Source organism: Alosa pseudoharengus, unplaced genomic scaffold (assembly GCF_046254945.1).
Source record: "Alosa pseudoharengus isolate Yale_2024_CS ecotype anadromous, Long Island Sound unplaced genomic scaffold, YU_APseudo_1.1 YU_APseudo_1.1_scf_10, whole genome shotgun sequence".
NCBI classification, from domain to species: Eukaryota; Metazoa; Chordata; class Actinopteri; order Clupeiformes; family Clupeidae; genus Alosa; species Alosa pseudoharengus.
Window position 1 is genome coordinate 38,298,803 of NW_027468565.1, and position 17,692 is coordinate 38,316,494.

Below are 17,692 nucleotides of genomic sequence, written 5' to 3' on the forward strand. Positions count from 1 at the left end.
CTGACCGCCCGCACGGCCCGCAGCAGCAGGGCACCTTCAGCCCCAGCGGAGACCGCAGCCGCACCGTCTCCTCCTCCAGCACCGGAGACACGCCCAAAGGTACGGCCCAGGGGCTCTCCCCCGCGCAAACGCACTCCTACACCACCATAGGCATACTGACCCAGGATATATGGATACAGCGGACATAGTGTAACATGTATTTATATGGAACACTACGGTGTGGTCACCCCCATTTTATGTCAGGTCTGCTTTGGGCCAGGCAGTCTTTGACAACCAGAATACCAGTACACAAACAAGAATGATCTGTCGCATCTTCACAAACATGTTTTGGTTTAAATGGATGGGAGGATGTATGCCATTTATCTGCAATAATATTGCAACATTTATATATGTCAGCTGGCATTGCATGAGATGTGGGGCTGAATAGTCTCTGTAGGGCTTTTCTCATCTGGAATCTTTCAGTTGCCCGCGTGATGCAGCATTGGTGGGCGTGGAGGAGTCAGTGGTGGTGGGGTCCATTGGCATGCACTTGGAGCAGCTACAGAAGGGCTTAGGTTTCAGAGCGGACAAACCGACAAGGAATTAGTTGGATGTGTGACTAGAATGGGTTTGTGTGATGCAGAGCCAAGAGAAGAGACTATGGAGGGAATAGAAAGGGAAAAAAATGTTACTGGAAAGGAGAGTCATTTTTTGTCAGCTGATGTGACAGCTGCTAATTGCTCATATGACAGGCAGCTGCCACACTACATTTGCTTGACGTGGGCTTGGGAGAATGCATTGTGTGGCCCTAGAATGATCTGTGCATGGCTCAGTTTCACCAAAACACTGGATTCACTGTTGTTCATTTATTGTAATGCAATGCCTTGTGGGAAATGTAGTCCTAAAGCAGAGGTCATTATGACTTGATGTCATTATGGCGTAATGAAGTGGCAACTGGACCATCTGACCCTCAGTAAGTGTGTACCCTTTGGCTTTGGCAGCTAAAATTCGAGCAGCTGACCTGCTGGTGAATCCACTGGACCCGCGCAACGCCGACATCCTCAGAGTCAAGATCGCTGACCTGGGCAACGCCTGCTGGGTGGTAAGGGAGAGACTGGAAGGAAGTGGTTGGAGTGTGTGTGTGTGTGTGTGTGTGTGCACCTGACATAGTTGTAATTAATGAACACACCAAAGCCGTTACAATAATAGAAATTGTCAAGTCAAGTCAAGTCAAGTCAAGTCAAGTCAAGTCAAGTTTATTTATATAGCGCATTTCATACACAGAGGTCATTCAATGTGCTTTACATAAACAAAACCAAACAATAATATTGAGCAATTGGTTGCTCTTTCGATGCTTACATGGACATCTATGCTATGCTTCAAAACTGTTAAAATATCAACCATGGTACAATGTTTTCAATAACTCTGGCTACATCTGTAAAATAATTGCCCTCATTTTTGGTAGTTTAAGCCATGTGCACAAGATGTGTGTACGAGGCCTGCAGATCTGTGGACTACATAAGAACAAGGCCAAGAAACTGACAAGATATTGCTCTGTATCAGCAGTAATTGGTAGCCTCTACATATGGAGGCGTAGGTGCCACCTTCACCCCTAATGTGCATAATGGACTGGGATATTGGCTGCTGTTTTCTTTCTATCAAATTTGGATTATGCCATGATATATGCTTATCTTCTAATCCAAATAAAGAATTGAAATGTGTGTGTGTGTGTGTGTTGGGGCGGTGGTTGTGTGAGAGAGAGGGAGGGAGAGAAAGAGTGAATGAGAGAAAGAGTGAATGATGTAAATAACATAAATATATTATATGCATTACATTGCATAATACTGTATTTGAGTACCATAAGCACACAGCTATTTTTCTATGGTATTAATAAACATTGTGTCTATTGAATGTGCCTGTGTACAGTATAAAGTTGTATAAGTGTGTGTGTGTGTGTGTGTGTGTATTCCTGACCCATGGTAACGAGGCCCATCTCCTGTCCTGTCTCCCTCCCCCAGCACAAGCACTTCACCGAGGACATCCAGACACGGCAGTACCGCTCTATCGAGGTGCTGATTGGGGCCGGCTACAGCACTCCGGCAGACATCTGGAGCACGGCCTGCATGGTGAGAATACAAGCCTCCTATTGGACCATTTCTGTGCCAGTCACTGAAGTTGGCCAATCATGGTTCTCATGCTGTCTGTCCTCTATCCTGCCTCTCTTGCAGGCTTTTGAGCTGGCCACTGGAGACTACTTGTTTGAGCCGCACTCAGGGGAGGACTACTCCCGTGATGAGGGTGAGTCTCTACTCTTACACACACACACACACCCACACACACATGACATGCCACATACCCTACACAGTATTGTTCCAAACAGAAAGGTTGTGCCCATAAATGTGGGTTGTTTATGCAACAGTGATGATCTTTGAAAAATATTTGCCAGAATTTTCCAATGTGTACACTTTATACTTATACTGTACTAGAAAGAGCTATAACTGAATGTGCATCTGTAAATATTGTTAGCAGCCCCAGTAGTCTGCAACACCAGTTGCTCCGCATCTAAACATTCTTCATCTATATTTGATTTTTAAAGCCATGTTTTGTTTACAAAACATGTTTTGTAGTTTGCCATTTCCTTCCTGTTCCACTCAGCCATATTTCCATGCTGCCGGATCATCAACATTAACCCTGCTGCTCACCCTCCTCCCTGTGTCTGCCCCATCTCCCCACTCTGTCCACTGGGCAAAGCCCTTAACTCCCTCTCAGCCACATCTGACCACTTGTCTCTCTCTGTGAGCTGCTTGTGTGATTCACCAGCTCACTTCTTCTCAATTGTCTCCCTCTCTTCTCCAGACCCTCTATGTCACACACTCACTCACTTCCTCCCTCCCTCTCTCTCTCTCTCTCTCTCTCTCTCTCTCTCTCTCTCTCTCATATACTCTTTCAGTTGACTCATAGCTTTCATCTCCCTAAGCTTTTCCTTTGGTCATCCTCTCACATTTCATAAAGTGCCCCCCATTTAAGACTTTTATTATAGTTACATTATGGTGCACACATCTGCTTTTAAACTTTAACATTTGTGTATTGGTCACTGATATGCTGCACTGACATTAATAAATGAGACACCCATTGCTCACAAATGTAATATTCAAAGGGTATGACTTATTGAACTCCGCTCCACTAGGGGTAGACTGTACGTAACACCGATACAATTTCCTATGACTTATTGAAGGTAAAGAAATCATTAAGATGTCTGTAATGTCAGTGCTTTTATTGGTGAAGTGCATAAGAACAGGACCAATCAGAAGCTCTGACATTGGGCTGGCTCACCTCTGACCTTTCCCACTGCGCTAACAGGCTGGTTCAATCCAGCCCTGAGGGTAATGGACTTCAGAAGCTCCTCTCATCTCTCCACTTCTGAGACTGTTTCTACCCCGTAATGGGGCTTCACTAACACATTCTCTCTTTCTCTCCTTTTCTGTCCTCCCTCGTTCCCCACCCCTCCACCAACCTTGTTGATCCTTAATATTCTTCCCCTCCCTTTGCCTCCTTATTTAATTTCCCTCCCTCCCTCCATCCATCCCTCCTTCCTCTCTGGTTGGTCCACCCTTTGGCTATTCCTGATCCCCTCCTACCTTGGCCGTTCCCTTGTTTCTGCTCCTGTGTCCTCCTTCTCCTCTGTAGACCATATAGCCCACATCATTGAGCTGCTGGGCTGTATCCCACGACACTTTGCACTCTCTGGAAAATATTCCCGCGAGTTCTTCAACCGAAGAGGTAGCTAGCGCTGGGGAAAAGGCTGGCGGGGCCACCAACAGGCTAAAAATGTCCACCTGCACACCCACAGACAGGCAGAACCGACCGCAGAACAGACCAGCAGTATAAGCAAACCTTTAGCAACGTTCACTTTGTTGGCCCAGAATAGGACCAAGTCCCAGTTGTATGGGGCACAAAGATACAGGAAAGTATCATTTCAAAAGTCATTTAATTCAAGGCCATTGTTAGTGACTAACCAGGAGTGGACATTTGTAATGATTTGACCAAGACCCAGTCGGTCTGTTCCGGTGTGCAGTGGCCAGGTAGTCAGTGGTCCCAACCAGTCCCTATGTGTTTGTGTGCATGCTGTACTGATGTAGGTGTACCTGTTCTGCTGTATGTTTGTGTCCGTGTGTATGTATGTGTGTGTGAATGTGTGTGTGTATGTATGCATGTATGTGTGTGAATCGTGTGTATGTGTCGTGGGTGCCACGGGGGTCAGATCACATCGCTCTGATCATGGAGCTTCTGGGGAAGGTCCCACGTAAGGTGATTGCTGCCGGGAAATACAGCCGCGAGTTCTTCTCCAAGAAAGGTAACAACACAGTGGCTTTCACGGAGGCCACAGCAGCCACAATCCACCCACACAAACACAAACACAAACACAAACACAAACACAATCCACCCACACAAACACAAACACAAACACAAACACAATCCACCCACACAAACACAAACACAAACACAAACACAAACACCCACACAAACACAAACACAAACACAAACACCCACACAAACACAAACACAAACACAAACACAAACACCCACACAAACACAAACACAAACACAAACACAAACACAAACACCCACACAAACACAAACACAAACACAAACACAAACACCCACACAAACACAAACACAAACACCCACACAAACACAAACACAAACACAAACACCCACACAAACACAAACACAAACACAAACACCCACACAAACACAAACACAAACACCCACACAAACATAATCCACCCACACAAACACAATCCACCCACACAAACACAAACACAAACGCTCCTCAAATCATGGGAGAGTGTTACAGGTTCTTTCATTCTTTCATTCTGTTTCTTGTTTTCCACTATTGTATGAAGACTTCCGCTTAACACCTTTTGATACAACAAACCTGGCTCTCCACTTCTGGGCTTATACAGCAATTAGTTTCTATTGTGTGAAAGACTGTGTGTGTGTTTGTGAGAGAGAGAAAGAGAGAGAGAGAGAGAGAGAGATGTGTGTGTGTTTGAGAGAGAGAGAGAAAGAGATGTGTGTGTGTGTGTGTGTTTTTGCGTGTGTGTATGTGCACCCGCATGCAATTCCACCCCCCCTCTGGTTAGTCTCTGTATCTCTGTGACAGGATGTCACCCCTCATCAGGCTCAGGTAACCAAGGTAACCAGACTGAACAGGTCTTCTCTTTTCCATCCTACTGCTGCCGTTGCTGTCGTATATCTCCTTCTCTCTACCATCCACATTGCTTGTTTGTCAGAGACACAGTGGTTTTGATCCAAACACAATCATTAAAACCCTATAATATGAAGTGAAGTCTTTGTGCAACCCTCCTTTTAGAGGCTTTGCGTCTCATTTTCCCATGTTAGTGACACTGATGGTGGAGTTTGTTTTCCTCCACGACTCCTCGGGAGGAAGAGAGGGAACAATGTATTCCCATTTCAAAGTTGGGCTGCGCTAATGACTGTAGTTATGAAGACTTCATTAGGGGCGCGCCTTTGAACCGCACTGCCAGTAAATATTAGACTGCTGCAGAGTCTTGCTCTAGCGAGTGATTCATCCACCTCCACATCCCACCGGGAGGGTGTCTGTCTGTGGGGGCTGTCTCACGGTGCTTCCTGCTGCTGATCTAGAATCAGGCTTGCCGTTAATTCTCAGCTATTCCTTAATGGATAGTGATAACTAATGAGTTGGTTCTGGAACAGTAGCATGGGGTACACAGATTTGAAAAGCGCCATTGTGTTTCCCAATCACATTCGGTTTGATGTCTATACACATTTCTTGGGGAAATATTTGTGGGGGAAAAAAAAATCACCTTTTGTCTCCTCCTCTCTCCCCTTCTGCGTTTGTCTGCTTCTTTGGTGCCCCCTGCAGGCGAGCTGAGACACATCACCAAGCTGAAGCCGTGGTCGCTGTTCGACGTGCTGGTGGAGAAGTACGGCTGGTCGGTAGAGGACGCGGGCCACTTCACGCACTTCCTGCTGCCCATGCTGGAGATGGTGCCAGAGAAGAGGGCGTCGGCCGGGGAGTGCCTCAACCACCCCTGGCTCAGCTCGTAGCAGCGCTACCCCCGAACCCCGACCCTCACAGCGGCAGCAGCAGCAGCCTCCAGGACTGTGCTGTCTCCATACAGACTGGAGCGAGGGAAGCACCATGAGAAAGAGAGAGAGCAAGAAAAAAGAGGAAGAGAGGAGAAAGAGAGAGAGAGAAAGTGGGAGGAATAGAGGAGTGGAAATGGATGCACTGGAGAGAGGAGGTGGGCCAGGACGCTTTACATGTGCGAGTGAGAGAGAAAAAGACAACAAACACACTCACTCACACACACACACACACACACATGCCTCACACAGGCTTTTAACACATTCCCAGTTCTTGAACACATTCCCATTGCATGTCGGAAATTGGGACACACGTCAAGCAGACGGCGTCTCCTACCCGAAGCATTTACTGTTCCATTAACATGGCATTCCAACATTCCTTTCACATTCACTTACCTACAGTACTGTACATCACCGTCTCATGTAGACTAAACCAAGTCTTACAAAGGAAATGGTGGACTTCTGTCGCTCTTCAGATGTTTATAGGAACCTCTTAGTATCTAGCTAACACTTGATATTGTAACTAACTTTGCTATTGAAATTACTATTGGTAAAATGTAACGTTTACCATACAGTAGATCCAGGTTACAGTGTTTGTAGATGCAGAGCTGTGGACGTGTGACTTAACTTCTGATGCCATCACATACGGAACTGAAAACGTGCATGATAACATACATGGAGCTCCTACCGTACAGGATCTCTTGATACTTCTGAGGGATTTGTGGTTGTCCTTCTCTGGGGAGGCGTAAAAAGCTGTGCCTTTGGCTGAGCTCTCCTGAATGTCCTTGCCTGCCGTCTTGTCAAAAGACTACCCCCCTCCCCAGGCTGAAGTGGTGTAGCTAACACTGAGCCTCAACAACCTGCCTTCTCTCACACGCGACTCGGCATGAACTAGCTCTCGTCATGTCCACCTCCTGCACTCAAGGATGTGGCAGCGGACGAAACGGACGAGGGTGCGTTCATGTGGGTACCGGTCTATACATAACTGCCACACACAACGTTCACAACGTCCACGCTTCTTGACCCCCGACGGTCTGCCTGCACCGGTTCACAGTTCTGTTTCGGGCTCACCTCTCCTTCCTGGTCTCTCTCGGTCAGTCTTTCTCATGCTCGCTTTCTCTCTCTCTCTCTCTGTTTTTGGGGTGCTCTCCTGTCCCACAACCCTGACTAGCTCTTAAGCTGAGCTACGGACCCCAAGTTGAGGACGGAAAGCCCTGCCGCTGAACTGTTTACATCCCTGAGTCCCATTCCCCTGAAACCCTGTCCAAGCTCCCCTCACCCAAAAAAAAAAAGAAAAAATACCATACGAGCCCCTTTCCCTGAATCCCCGGAGACCTGCGCCAAGCTGCATGACCCAGCTCCTGCAGTGCACATGGATTGGGGGGGTGGATAACCACAATACAAAAACAAACAACAAACAACCCCAGCCTGCCCCCCCCCCCCCCCCCAAAAAAAAAGGAATCTAAACAAAGAGAAAGCAAGACTGGTTTGGATCGCTCGGTCTTAAGAGACGTTTCTTTTCCTCGTTGTGGCGCTGGGAAAGCGTGGCATGGATGACTGGGGACTGACACGGTGTGTTCAGATGTGAATTTGACATTTTGTTTGTTTCGAGTTTTGAACCGTTTTGTTCGATTGTTTTTGTTTTCCTTTCCCATATTTGTTTGCTTTCTCTCTCTCTCTGGCCAGGGAGGTGGAAGCCACCGCACGCTTTTCCAGGTATCCTCTGTAAAGGCACCCCGGCCTCCACCCATCCCTGCCTCCTACACCCTCTCTCTCTCTCCACCCATCCCTGCCTCCTACACCCTCTCTCTCGCTCTCTCCACCCATCCCTGTCTCCTACACCCTCTCTCTCTCTCCACCCATCCCTGCCTGCTACACCCTCTCTCTCTCTCTCTCCACCCATCCCTGCCTCCTACACCCTCTCTCTCTCTCTCTCCACCCATCCCTGTCTCCTACACCCTCTCTCTCTCTCCACCCATCCCTGCCTCCTACACCCTCTCTCTCGCTCTCTCCACCCATCCCTGTCTCCTACACCCTCTCTCTCTCTCCACCCATCCCTGTCTCCTACACCCTCTCTCTCTCTCCACCCATCCCTGTCTCCTACACCCTCTCTCTCTCTCCACCCATCCCTGTCTCCTACACCCTCTCTCTCTCTCTCCTTACATTCCTCTCAATCCTGTCAGCCCCAGTGATGCATCTCCTCCAGCACGATGAGTTCTCAGATCCTGCCCCCACCATTACCGGCCCAGCACCTCCCCTCTCCCTTGCTTCTTCCCTCCCTGGAGTCCCTCCCGTTCCTGAACTCTGTCCAGAGGCAGGGGGGGGGGGGAAGCTTTTGGCCCAGCGGAGATTGCACTTGCGTTGGTAGCGTTTTTCTGTTTTTGTTTGTTTGCTTGTTTTTTTCGTTCAGGGAAAATGACCATTGTACAGGACTCCAGAGATTCCGCTCGACCCCCGGTGATGGATCATTGGACCGATGCCAGCAGTGACGAATAGCAAATGGCGATTACAAAAGGAGGAGGAGGAGGAGGAGGAGGAGGGCTGTATTTGAGAGACCAACGGCGCTGGCCTCAGCGGACCTGGCCGGTGCCAGTAGGGCGCCTGCAGCCAGCCAGAGAGGCTGGTGGAAATGGGAAACTGTGCTCCCCCACCCCCCCTTGTGGCCGACGAGGGCAATGCACACTGCAGCGCTCAGTGAAAATGCCGACCCCATCTCATCACTCTTCCACTGTGTTGCCTCTCAGACCATAACCACCACCACCACCATTTGTCCAGTTGCCTATTTTTTCGCAATAAATAAATGAGTATAAAGTAGATGGTGAAAAAATATTTTTAAAAAGCGATATTTAATTCATTTAAACAGTCGAAAAAAAAAATAAACAAAGAATTTCTCTGGTGTTGTGACAGTGACTGAATTGTGTTTTTGTCTGTTAGAGATGTTTTTATTTCTTTTGTAATTATTCTTATTATGATTATCATTATTATTAGTACTATTATTATTATTAGTTTTTTTCACTTGGTTGTCACCTCGGCCCCCTCTCATACAGGAACAGTACTGCTCTGTTTGGACGTGTGGGATGGTGATGAAATTGATCAAACATTTTTGCAATAATAGTAATGATGATGAATTTTTTGCACCAAAAGCTCTTGATCTCACTCTTTCAGCCATGCTGACTGTTCTTCCTGACATTTGACAGAATTGCGTCTCTTCTTGTCTGTGTTTTTCATTGACAGATTTAATAAAATTGTAAATTAATGGATGCCCGGTGTTAATGGGAGCTTTTGATGTTTTGTGATTAAGGCTTTACCCAGTACGTTTATGACAGCTAAGGAGCAAAGGCTTTCATAGGGAGCCCGTATCTTTCAAAGAATAACAATAATAGCAAGATTCCGTAAACAAGTGTGATAAGCAATGCTGTCTTCATTAATAGGATTCATATTTAATGAGTCATTTTCTGTCTTAGATTATAAGAGCACAGAATGTGTTCTTGGCATACTGCCATCAGAATACTGAATTATCTTTGAGAACTGATGAGCACAAGCAATCACATGATGGTGTAAACAGGACGGTACAGCTCTTCAGGACTGAGGGTACAAAATATGACAAGAAACCAAAAGGCATTTTTAATCGTTTTCAATCATTTACAGTCCATTTTATTGAGCTATGTATCTAAAATGATGGATATGTCTTGTTGAAAGTGGATGAACCTTTGCATTACACAAATCATTAGTGTCAGCCTGTAACAGAACTGTACAATTGGAATTACATTGGAGTCTGATCATAACCTGAGATAACTTGTCAGTCAAAGGAATTATAACATTTTAGGACAGAGTAATTGCTTTGAATTAGTGGAAAGAACAACCATAAAGACTAAGGCTATTATATGCCCAATTATCTCTGAAACAGAGAGTGAGTGATGTAACCTCACCTCATCAGACAGTCTGAACTGTAAACTGTAATTTGAGGAGAATTACAACAGGGATTAACTGCCATGCTTGGCTACCCAGGTGTGAACATTGGGTGTGAAGAGCTTTGGACACTCTCCACTGAATGGAAAAGAGATGCAGCCCAATTTGTGTGTTTTTGGATCCATTGCAATGCCAGAGACCGGACACTGGCAGGAATCTTAGCACACAGAGAATATTAAGAGTTCACAGCTTGTTTCATTTCACTTGAGAGGAGGGTCTCTCAGACCAATAGAGCAGGGCATGGGATAGGAGGCGGGTTTCTCCGACCAATAGAGCAGGGCATGGGATGAGAGGCGGGTTTCTCCGACCAATAGAGCAGGGCATGGGATGGGAGGCGGGTTTCTCCGACCAATAGAGCAGGGCATGGGATGAGAGGCGGGTTTCTCCAACCAATAGAGCAGGGCATGGGATGAGAGGCGGGTTTCTCCGACCAATAGGGCAGGGCATGGGATGAGAGGCGGGTTTCTCCGACCAATAGAGCAGGGCATGGGATGGGAGGCGGGTTTCTCCGACGAATAGAGCAGGGCATGGGATGGGAGGCGGGCAGCACCCCATTGACAGTTCTGTGTAGGTTTGGGTTCATGACACACTGGGCCCTTTTTTGGGCAACGCCATTACAGACACTATGAGCAGCCAGCACTACTAATTCATTTCTGGCAACGACAAATGTCCATTAGCTGGACAAGATGTGTTGATATCTACCACTAACATTGCACATCAAGTTGCCCAGTGCATCATTAACCTTTAACTCCTGACAGCATTTTCCTCCAGTTGTCCCAGCTGGATCTGTTCCCTGGTGGCATGAGGTCACGTGTTGATGATGGTGAAACGCAGCGTTGGCAGGGGACGTTGCAGCTGCTAGAGGAGGGAAGCACAGTTCTTGAGCAGCAGAGGCTTGGCGATCTCCAGGATGTCCAGATTGGGGTCCAGCGACCGGCCAAGCCCCTCCAGCACCATGATGGCAAAGACGATGGAGGCAAAGTTGCTCTCCAGCTTCACCTGCCGGACGACAACAGGCCTTAAGTTGCTTAGCAACAGGTACATGTGACTTGAGAGATGGAAATGTTTGTATGATCAATATCTCAAGTTTCAACTCTGTGGAACCCCTTGACAAAACTATAATTAGCCAGAAACGGCTGAGTTGAACTGAACAGTCCAGACGACACAAACAGACAAAATGCTGAACTACACACACCTTGCTAAACTTATTTCAGTGACCAGCATTTTAAGAAAAATGTAAACATGATCAACCAGAGTCTGCTCTAAAAACAACATTCAGCCAGATCAGTTGATTAAAGTAAAGAATGGGAAAATAAACATCTAGTGTGGCATGCAATCAGGCAGACCTTTAGAGCACTCTCTTTGGACTCCATTTTTCCATGTACAAAATGGCAACAGCTTAACTTGGTCTGAGGAAACAGCAGCAGCACTGCTGATAAATCATGAAGCAGACCATGGCGCTACGACACAGGTAATGGCCTTCTCAGAGACCTGTCTGTGTTTTGACTTAGTGCTACACAAGGGTGACAGGGAAGCCGTGAGCTGTTCCTACCTTGTGATGGATGAGCAACCCGAACACACGGGAAAGCAACTCCGCCACCTGGACCTATGGATGGACACATAACATGTTGCTGTTGAAGTGTGCATATGGTTTATAAATGAGGAGGCACATGACATTGATCATTTTGTACTTTGATAAGGGCAGTCGTGCAGACTTGTGCAGATGAAGTAAACCATGTCCAAACATAGTTCAACAGATGAGATAAAGCAGGATGGATGTCTGTTTATATGCTGTAGGTACCTTCCCAAGAGAGAGGGTGTCACTCAGGGCTTGGTCCACCAGCTGGGCCATTTCTCGTTTGAAGCGCGGTACATCCTGGCACTCGTTGGCTCTGGCATGGTGCAGGATCAACTCTGCCACTCTCTCGCCCTAGTGGAGACAGCATAGTCCCTCTCACAACAGACACATGGACGAGCTTTTCATGAACTCTACATTCTTAACAGCAAAACCACAAACGACAAGACACTGGAATAATCTAGGATGCAGCAAATGCCAGACTGAGGTTCTGGACCATCTGGAATTGGCTGTGTTTTTTTTTAATTTGTTGATATAATTAAACATTGTCGGTGTTATCCTCTTTTGAAGGATAGTCAGGATAATGAAGAAGGTAGTGGTAAGTGCTAAATTAAGTGTGTCCAGTTGTTAGTAGTACTAGGACAGGAGGTACTCTCAGAAGAGTTCATAGTGGGAAAAGAAGGTACTGGTAATCTTTCAGATTTAATAGGTTGAGAAACATCAGCAATCATGATCAAGACTTCAAAACACTTTTCAAAACATTCTGTTAATCCCCAGACATGGACTTCTGTGTTATGCCACAATTTAACACTTTTTTCTTATTGTACAGAATGTTGCCACCTCAGAAATGGGACATCCCTACCTCAAACCATGAGCTATGAATAGAGAGGCTCTTTGATTAGCCCTATGGCTTGGAAAGCTTGACATCATTCAAAGAATGTTGTATTCCGAAATGGTCATCCTAATGTCAAACTGCTTTGTGAGGCTTTGCCATGGACCACTAGGTACAAGGAAGAATGAGTCTAGAGTCTAAGATTCCTCCTGACCACTAAACCAACTTACGCAGTAAACGTCTGAATGAGGTCAGTGCAGCATAACAAAGTTTCTGCTGGCTACTCATTTCAAATAATTCCACATTGGTTGGTGAAAATTGAAGCGCTGTATTCAAAATCAGATGGAAAGAATGGCTTCAGGGTTCACACTCTAAGTAAAATTGTACAATTTCATGACTTTTTCCTGATTTTCCCTGACAAAAAACCTGAGTTTCCATGACTTACTATATAATGAATGGTACAATATACCGAACAATGATTTCAGAGCAGCCACATAGAGTTCAAGAATCTTTTACTTTTTTAGAGCGGGAGATGAATAAACTACTTGAGCAACTCAAGCAAGCAGTAAAGCTAATAACCAGATATAGACCAATTCTCTGTGGAAACATTTGTATTAATGTATTGTGGTAAGTAAATGTTAAACCGCTACAACAAAATTCCCTGATATTCCATGACTTTGCCCCAAAAGTGATCAAATTACCTGACTTTCCAGAAATTCCATGACGCGTGGGAACCCTGTGCCATGTATGATTACTTTTGTAACAGGTACTGGGCAATTCCATGGAAAATTATGTTTTTTGTAACATCCATAACGCCAATAAAATGTGATGGTATGGTATGATGTGAATGATTACATGAAATTTGAGCATTTGCTATTTTAGGCTGAAGAATGTACATGAGAAAAAATGCACAAAAAATGAATGTTATCATTCACATCATACAAATGCCAAGGCATTTCACTGGCGTTATGCATGTGACAAAAAGTCAATTTTCCGTGGAATTGCCATACTGTATAATTGTGCATGTAACAGTCCTTTAGATTACTTCATGATGACTGTATTTCATGTAATTTTCTTCTAAAAACAACTCACCAACTCACCAGATTGACTCCACCTTGACTCTGGTCAAGATCTCTCTACTGCACAACAGCATCTACAGTATCTTGCACAAGACCGAGGAGACACTTGGCATACGTGCACCTGTTTTACCTGCCGGAGCACGACTGCGGTGAAGACAGCCCGGAAGTTCCTCAGGTCGCCCTCGCTGAGGTGCGCCACGATGCCGGCGTCCAGCAGCACCAGCTGCAGCGGGGGAGGGGCGGGCCGGACGCTCACCACCACCATGTCCCACAGGTCCGTCAGCGTGGCCTTGTCCTGTGCCGAGCCGCTCTGGTTCCACTGCACCAGGATGTTCCCTGGGTGCAGGTCCCCGTGGACAAAGTTATCCACAAACACCTGCCAACACACCCAGTGGTCACTCTACAGACCACAACAGCAACACGATGTACTTAATTCTCACAAGGACAACTTTAGTGAAAGTGGGGGTGGGTGACTATTGCTGCTGTGGGGCAACAGGCTACAGCGCCCATACCATGTATGCCCACGGGAACGCAGGTTTGAATCCGACCCGAGTCATATAACGATCCCACCCCATCTCTCCCACTCACTTCCTGTCAATCTTTACTGTCCTATACAAATAAAGGCAAAATGCAAAAAAAATATACTTAAAAAGAAAACGCAGAGGAGAAATGCTGATATATGATATGAGACAATGTCATAAAATCTTCAAATAATATATAGTTAACACATACTGCAATACATTTTAACAGTTGCATTTTGTTAAAAACTAAAATAAATTGTGCTCGCAACTCTACAAAAAAAAAACATGGACACCTTTTTGCATATAGATAAACATGCAACTTGCACACAATACTATGCAAAACATGATGACACGAGTATATTATCAATATTGCGATATGAAAAATGATTCCGATATAGTGGAATGATCACAATATACGATATGCCGTATGAAATGGCACAGCCAATAATAACAGTCAATAATAAAAAAGTCGTATTAGACCCAATGTTTCCAGTAGACGGTCTTACCATCTTTAGCAGCGTGTCCACTCCCATCCTTGCTATTCTCTGCTTTACCTCCATAGGGACATCTCCCTGGAGATACCTGGAGATTGGTTCACTCTTCTGGAAAAAAAAATACACATTACCGTTATACAAGTGGTAAGTGATTTGTAGTACAGGGGCATAGCTCATTAATACAAATGAGATGACACTACAGAAGTGAGAGGAGTGATATGAACTTGAGGGGTCATCAGTCACCTCGTAGGTCTCCACCAGCACCGTCCTTGTGACGAATGGTCTCAGGGGGATGGGGAACTTGACATAATGCACATCGCGGAAATTCTCCCGGAACTTCTCGATATTCTTTGCTTCATAACGTAGATCTATCTGAAGGACAACGTGCAAAGAGAAGGGGAAATACTGGGAGACACATTACACTCACTTGACACAAATAGACTTTAGCCAGAGATGATTAAGGCTAAAGTATTCCAGAATCTTTGCTTTAACACTGTTACCTGTTTGGTCATGAGATTCTCAAACTCTTCCACAATTCCAGGCAAGCTAAGCCACTTGACTCCGGGTAGACAATTAAGCAGCCAGCTCCCTGCCTTCATGAGCAGCAAGTCTATCTCTACCTGTCTTCTGATCCCGGGATGAAGTACCTATTTTAGAACAGAAGCAAGGTCTCAGAATTTCAACGAATCTGCAACACACCTGAACTAGCATGCAATCAGAGTGTGCACCTACCTTTATAGCAACAGGTATCAGATGTTCTTTTCCTGGACCTTCTCTAGTAAATTCACTTGTTTTTTCTAGACCAGTTTGATGAGCTTGTTGTTCCTCTTCACCCGTTACTATTCCCTGCAGTGAAGTTAGAGTCCTACGAAGCCCAGGGATCTCCCAGGCTTCCAGCAGATCGTCTCTCTCCAGATCCTCCACCAGCTGCTGGAAGTCTGGGTCCTCCACAGCTTCAACTCTGGCCTTGGCCTGGTACACCTGCGCAATACAACCAGATCCGACTGGCTCCTTGCTATCGAACACAAAGAGCTGCCTCCAGTGCTCGCCAAACGCCCTCTTCAGGCAGAGCTTGGTGTGTGTCCAGGCGTGGGGACGGACGTGGACGTGCAGTCTGCTGAAGCGGTCACAGAAGGCCTGTGAGAAGATGTCCCGGCGCGTGCTGGCCCACTGGCCCAGTTTGATGAAGGTGGGTCCGGAGGTCTCGGTGACCCAGAGCAAGGCATCCAACCAGCAGGAGGCCCATCGCTCTGACACCAGACTCAGTGGGAAGAGCAGAAGCAGTGGGCCAAATTTGACCAGGAGAACCACAGCTCGCAGAGTAAGGCGCAGGACGAACACCAGCTTGTGAACCTGCACTTTAGCGATGGCCTTCTTCTCCGCTTTAGGCTGTGGCAGCAAGGCCTCCTGGCAGCTTGCTGCAGTGTACATACATCGCCCTGCGACCCAGCATAACAATGCAGTCTTAGGCACTCTGGTCAACAGATGAGCAGCTCTGGACTCGCCTAGCCGAGCTCCATGAGGGACCAGGCGAGCTGCTGGGAAAAGCCCTAACTGACGGATGGAGCATCTAAAGTTTTGAAAGCAGCTTCTTGCAGTTAGAGCTGCCATTGTGGGCTTTATTTAACTAAATGATGTTGCTAAAAATAAAGATATCTATAACGTTACACTTATCATTCCTGAACGTAAACACAGACGAATGCATTACATTTACAGTATTTGCAGCTAGTTATAGGCTACTGTACAATGCCAAACAATGTAATCTTTAGCGTTTGTGTAAGTCCAGAGATCAGCCTATCATTGTCGTAGGAAACGAACATTAGTCCCCATTTAATTAACTGCGTAAGCAATGGAGTTCAAAGTATGATGAACATCACGGGTAACCCCTACGAATATATTGTTTAGTCTGTGCCTTTTATACTGACCAGACTTTGTCCTCTTCGGTCGGCACTGCAGTTTGCCTAAATTAGCTATGATTGTCTTGAGTAAAAGAGGTCATCATGCAACATTAGGCAGCTGAAGTTTAGCACTGTATCGACAGCCACGATCTCAATCGTTAATATTAGCTGATAAAACAGCAGAAGGTCTAAACTCATGTCATGTTTGCGTACACTTTCAAAAGATCCCTAAATACACGTACCATTCCATGTCAACATTGCTTATTACTCTATAAGGACAACACAACATTTTGCATCGTATTCATTCATTTTTGTTAAGAAAATCCATCACCAACTTCCGGGTTGTTGGCAAGAAACATTCCGTACAGTCGGTAGGATCTGTGTTGATGGTTCCGCTCGGAGCGAAGAGAAACGGTGGACCTAGGCTAGGCTATTTTACGACTCGACTATTATCACATTTATATTCAATTATTGTTGTATATTAAGTTCCGTTGATATATTTATATATTCAACAATTGGACATAAATAACTTGAGCATTATCATCGACTGGGTTGGAAAGTAACCTGCAGGGGGAGACAAACAATCGGGCCGTCAAAAAGTTCTACTCAAAGTTTGATGATTTTTAGAACTAAACGCTAAGAGGGTTGCAGACATTATTTTGACTGCATTAGATTAGACAATAGAACTGAAATTGAATTGAAGCCTAATAAATTCTACGTTTTTTTCTCTTTCAATCTTCAAACGACTTGATAGAGAGCCACAAGAAAATGCATGACTGCCTGCCATGTTTGGAGTGCTTTTTGGATCCTTGTAGGTAGGCTAGCAGTGTTTCCCAAAGACTGGGTCGCGACCCACAGGTGGGTCGCAGGAGATTTTATTTGGGTCGCCAGCACAATTTATGTTGTCTAATAAATTAAATATTGGTGGTTGCATGCATGTTGCATGTTAGATCTGAAGTGAAATGGGTCGCGATGGTCTGTCATTTTTAAAAAGTGGGTCCCCAGAAAAAAAGTTTGGGAAACACTGGGCTATAGTCTTTTTTTGCTTTCAGTTCAGATGTTAGGCTAAGGACAGGCTTGATAGCTCGTGATCCACTTCATTGCACATGGGTCTCGTGCTCTCATGCTGTCATTCACTGAAATCACAGCTGTGACAGCAGGGCACTACCAACACAAAAGGTAGGAGATACGCTGAACAGATGTTCCAGA

The 17,692-nt window shown here is 45.7% G+C and overlaps 2 protein-coding genes across 4 annotated transcripts in view; one reads left to right on the top strand and one right to left on the bottom strand.

Annotated features, from left to right (window-relative positions):
* srpk2 (SRSF protein kinase 2) overlaps window positions 1-9,356 on the top strand; it is a 64,650-nt gene extending 55,294 nt beyond the window's left edge. For both annotated transcript variants that reach the window (XM_076271522.1, XM_076271523.1), the window contains 6 exons: window positions 1-99; window positions 981-1,081; window positions 1,998-2,105; window positions 2,208-2,277; window positions 4,241-4,333; window positions 5,891-9,356. The exon at window positions 1-99 is cut by the window's left edge and continues 1,038 nt beyond it. In XM_076271522.1, coding sequence (XP_076127637.1) covers window positions 1-99; window positions 981-1,081; window positions 1,998-2,105; window positions 2,208-2,277; window positions 4,241-4,333; window positions 5,891-6,075 — 656 coding nt within the window. In that variant the 3' untranslated portion in view covers window positions 6,076-9,356. The remainder of the gene's footprint in view (window positions 100-980; window positions 1,082-1,997; window positions 2,106-2,207; window positions 2,278-4,240; window positions 4,334-5,890) is intronic.
* A 357-nt stretch (window positions 9,357-9,713) lies between these two features.
* adck2 (aarF domain containing kinase 2) lies at window positions 9,714-16,818 on the bottom strand. 2 transcript variants are annotated; one of them, XM_076271525.1, is made up of 9 exons: window positions 16,511-16,818; window positions 15,318-16,024; window positions 15,086-15,232; window positions 14,829-14,957; window positions 14,598-14,693; window positions 13,701-13,946; window positions 11,885-12,013; window positions 11,636-11,689; window positions 9,714-11,082 (listed from the first exon to the last, which is right to left on the bottom strand). In XM_076271525.1, the coding sequence occupies exons 2-9, from the start codon at window positions 16,014-16,016 to the stop codon at window positions 10,942-10,944; spliced, it is 1,641 nt and encodes a 546-aa protein (XP_076127640.1). In that variant the 5' UTR covers window positions 16,017-16,024; window positions 16,511-16,818; the 3' UTR covers window positions 9,714-10,941. The 2 variants fall into 2 exon arrangements, with proteins under 2 accessions (XP_076127640.1, XP_076127639.1); XM_076271524.1 differs by having other exon boundaries at window positions 15,318-16,818.
* Window positions 16,819-17,692: the final 874 nt, after the last annotated feature.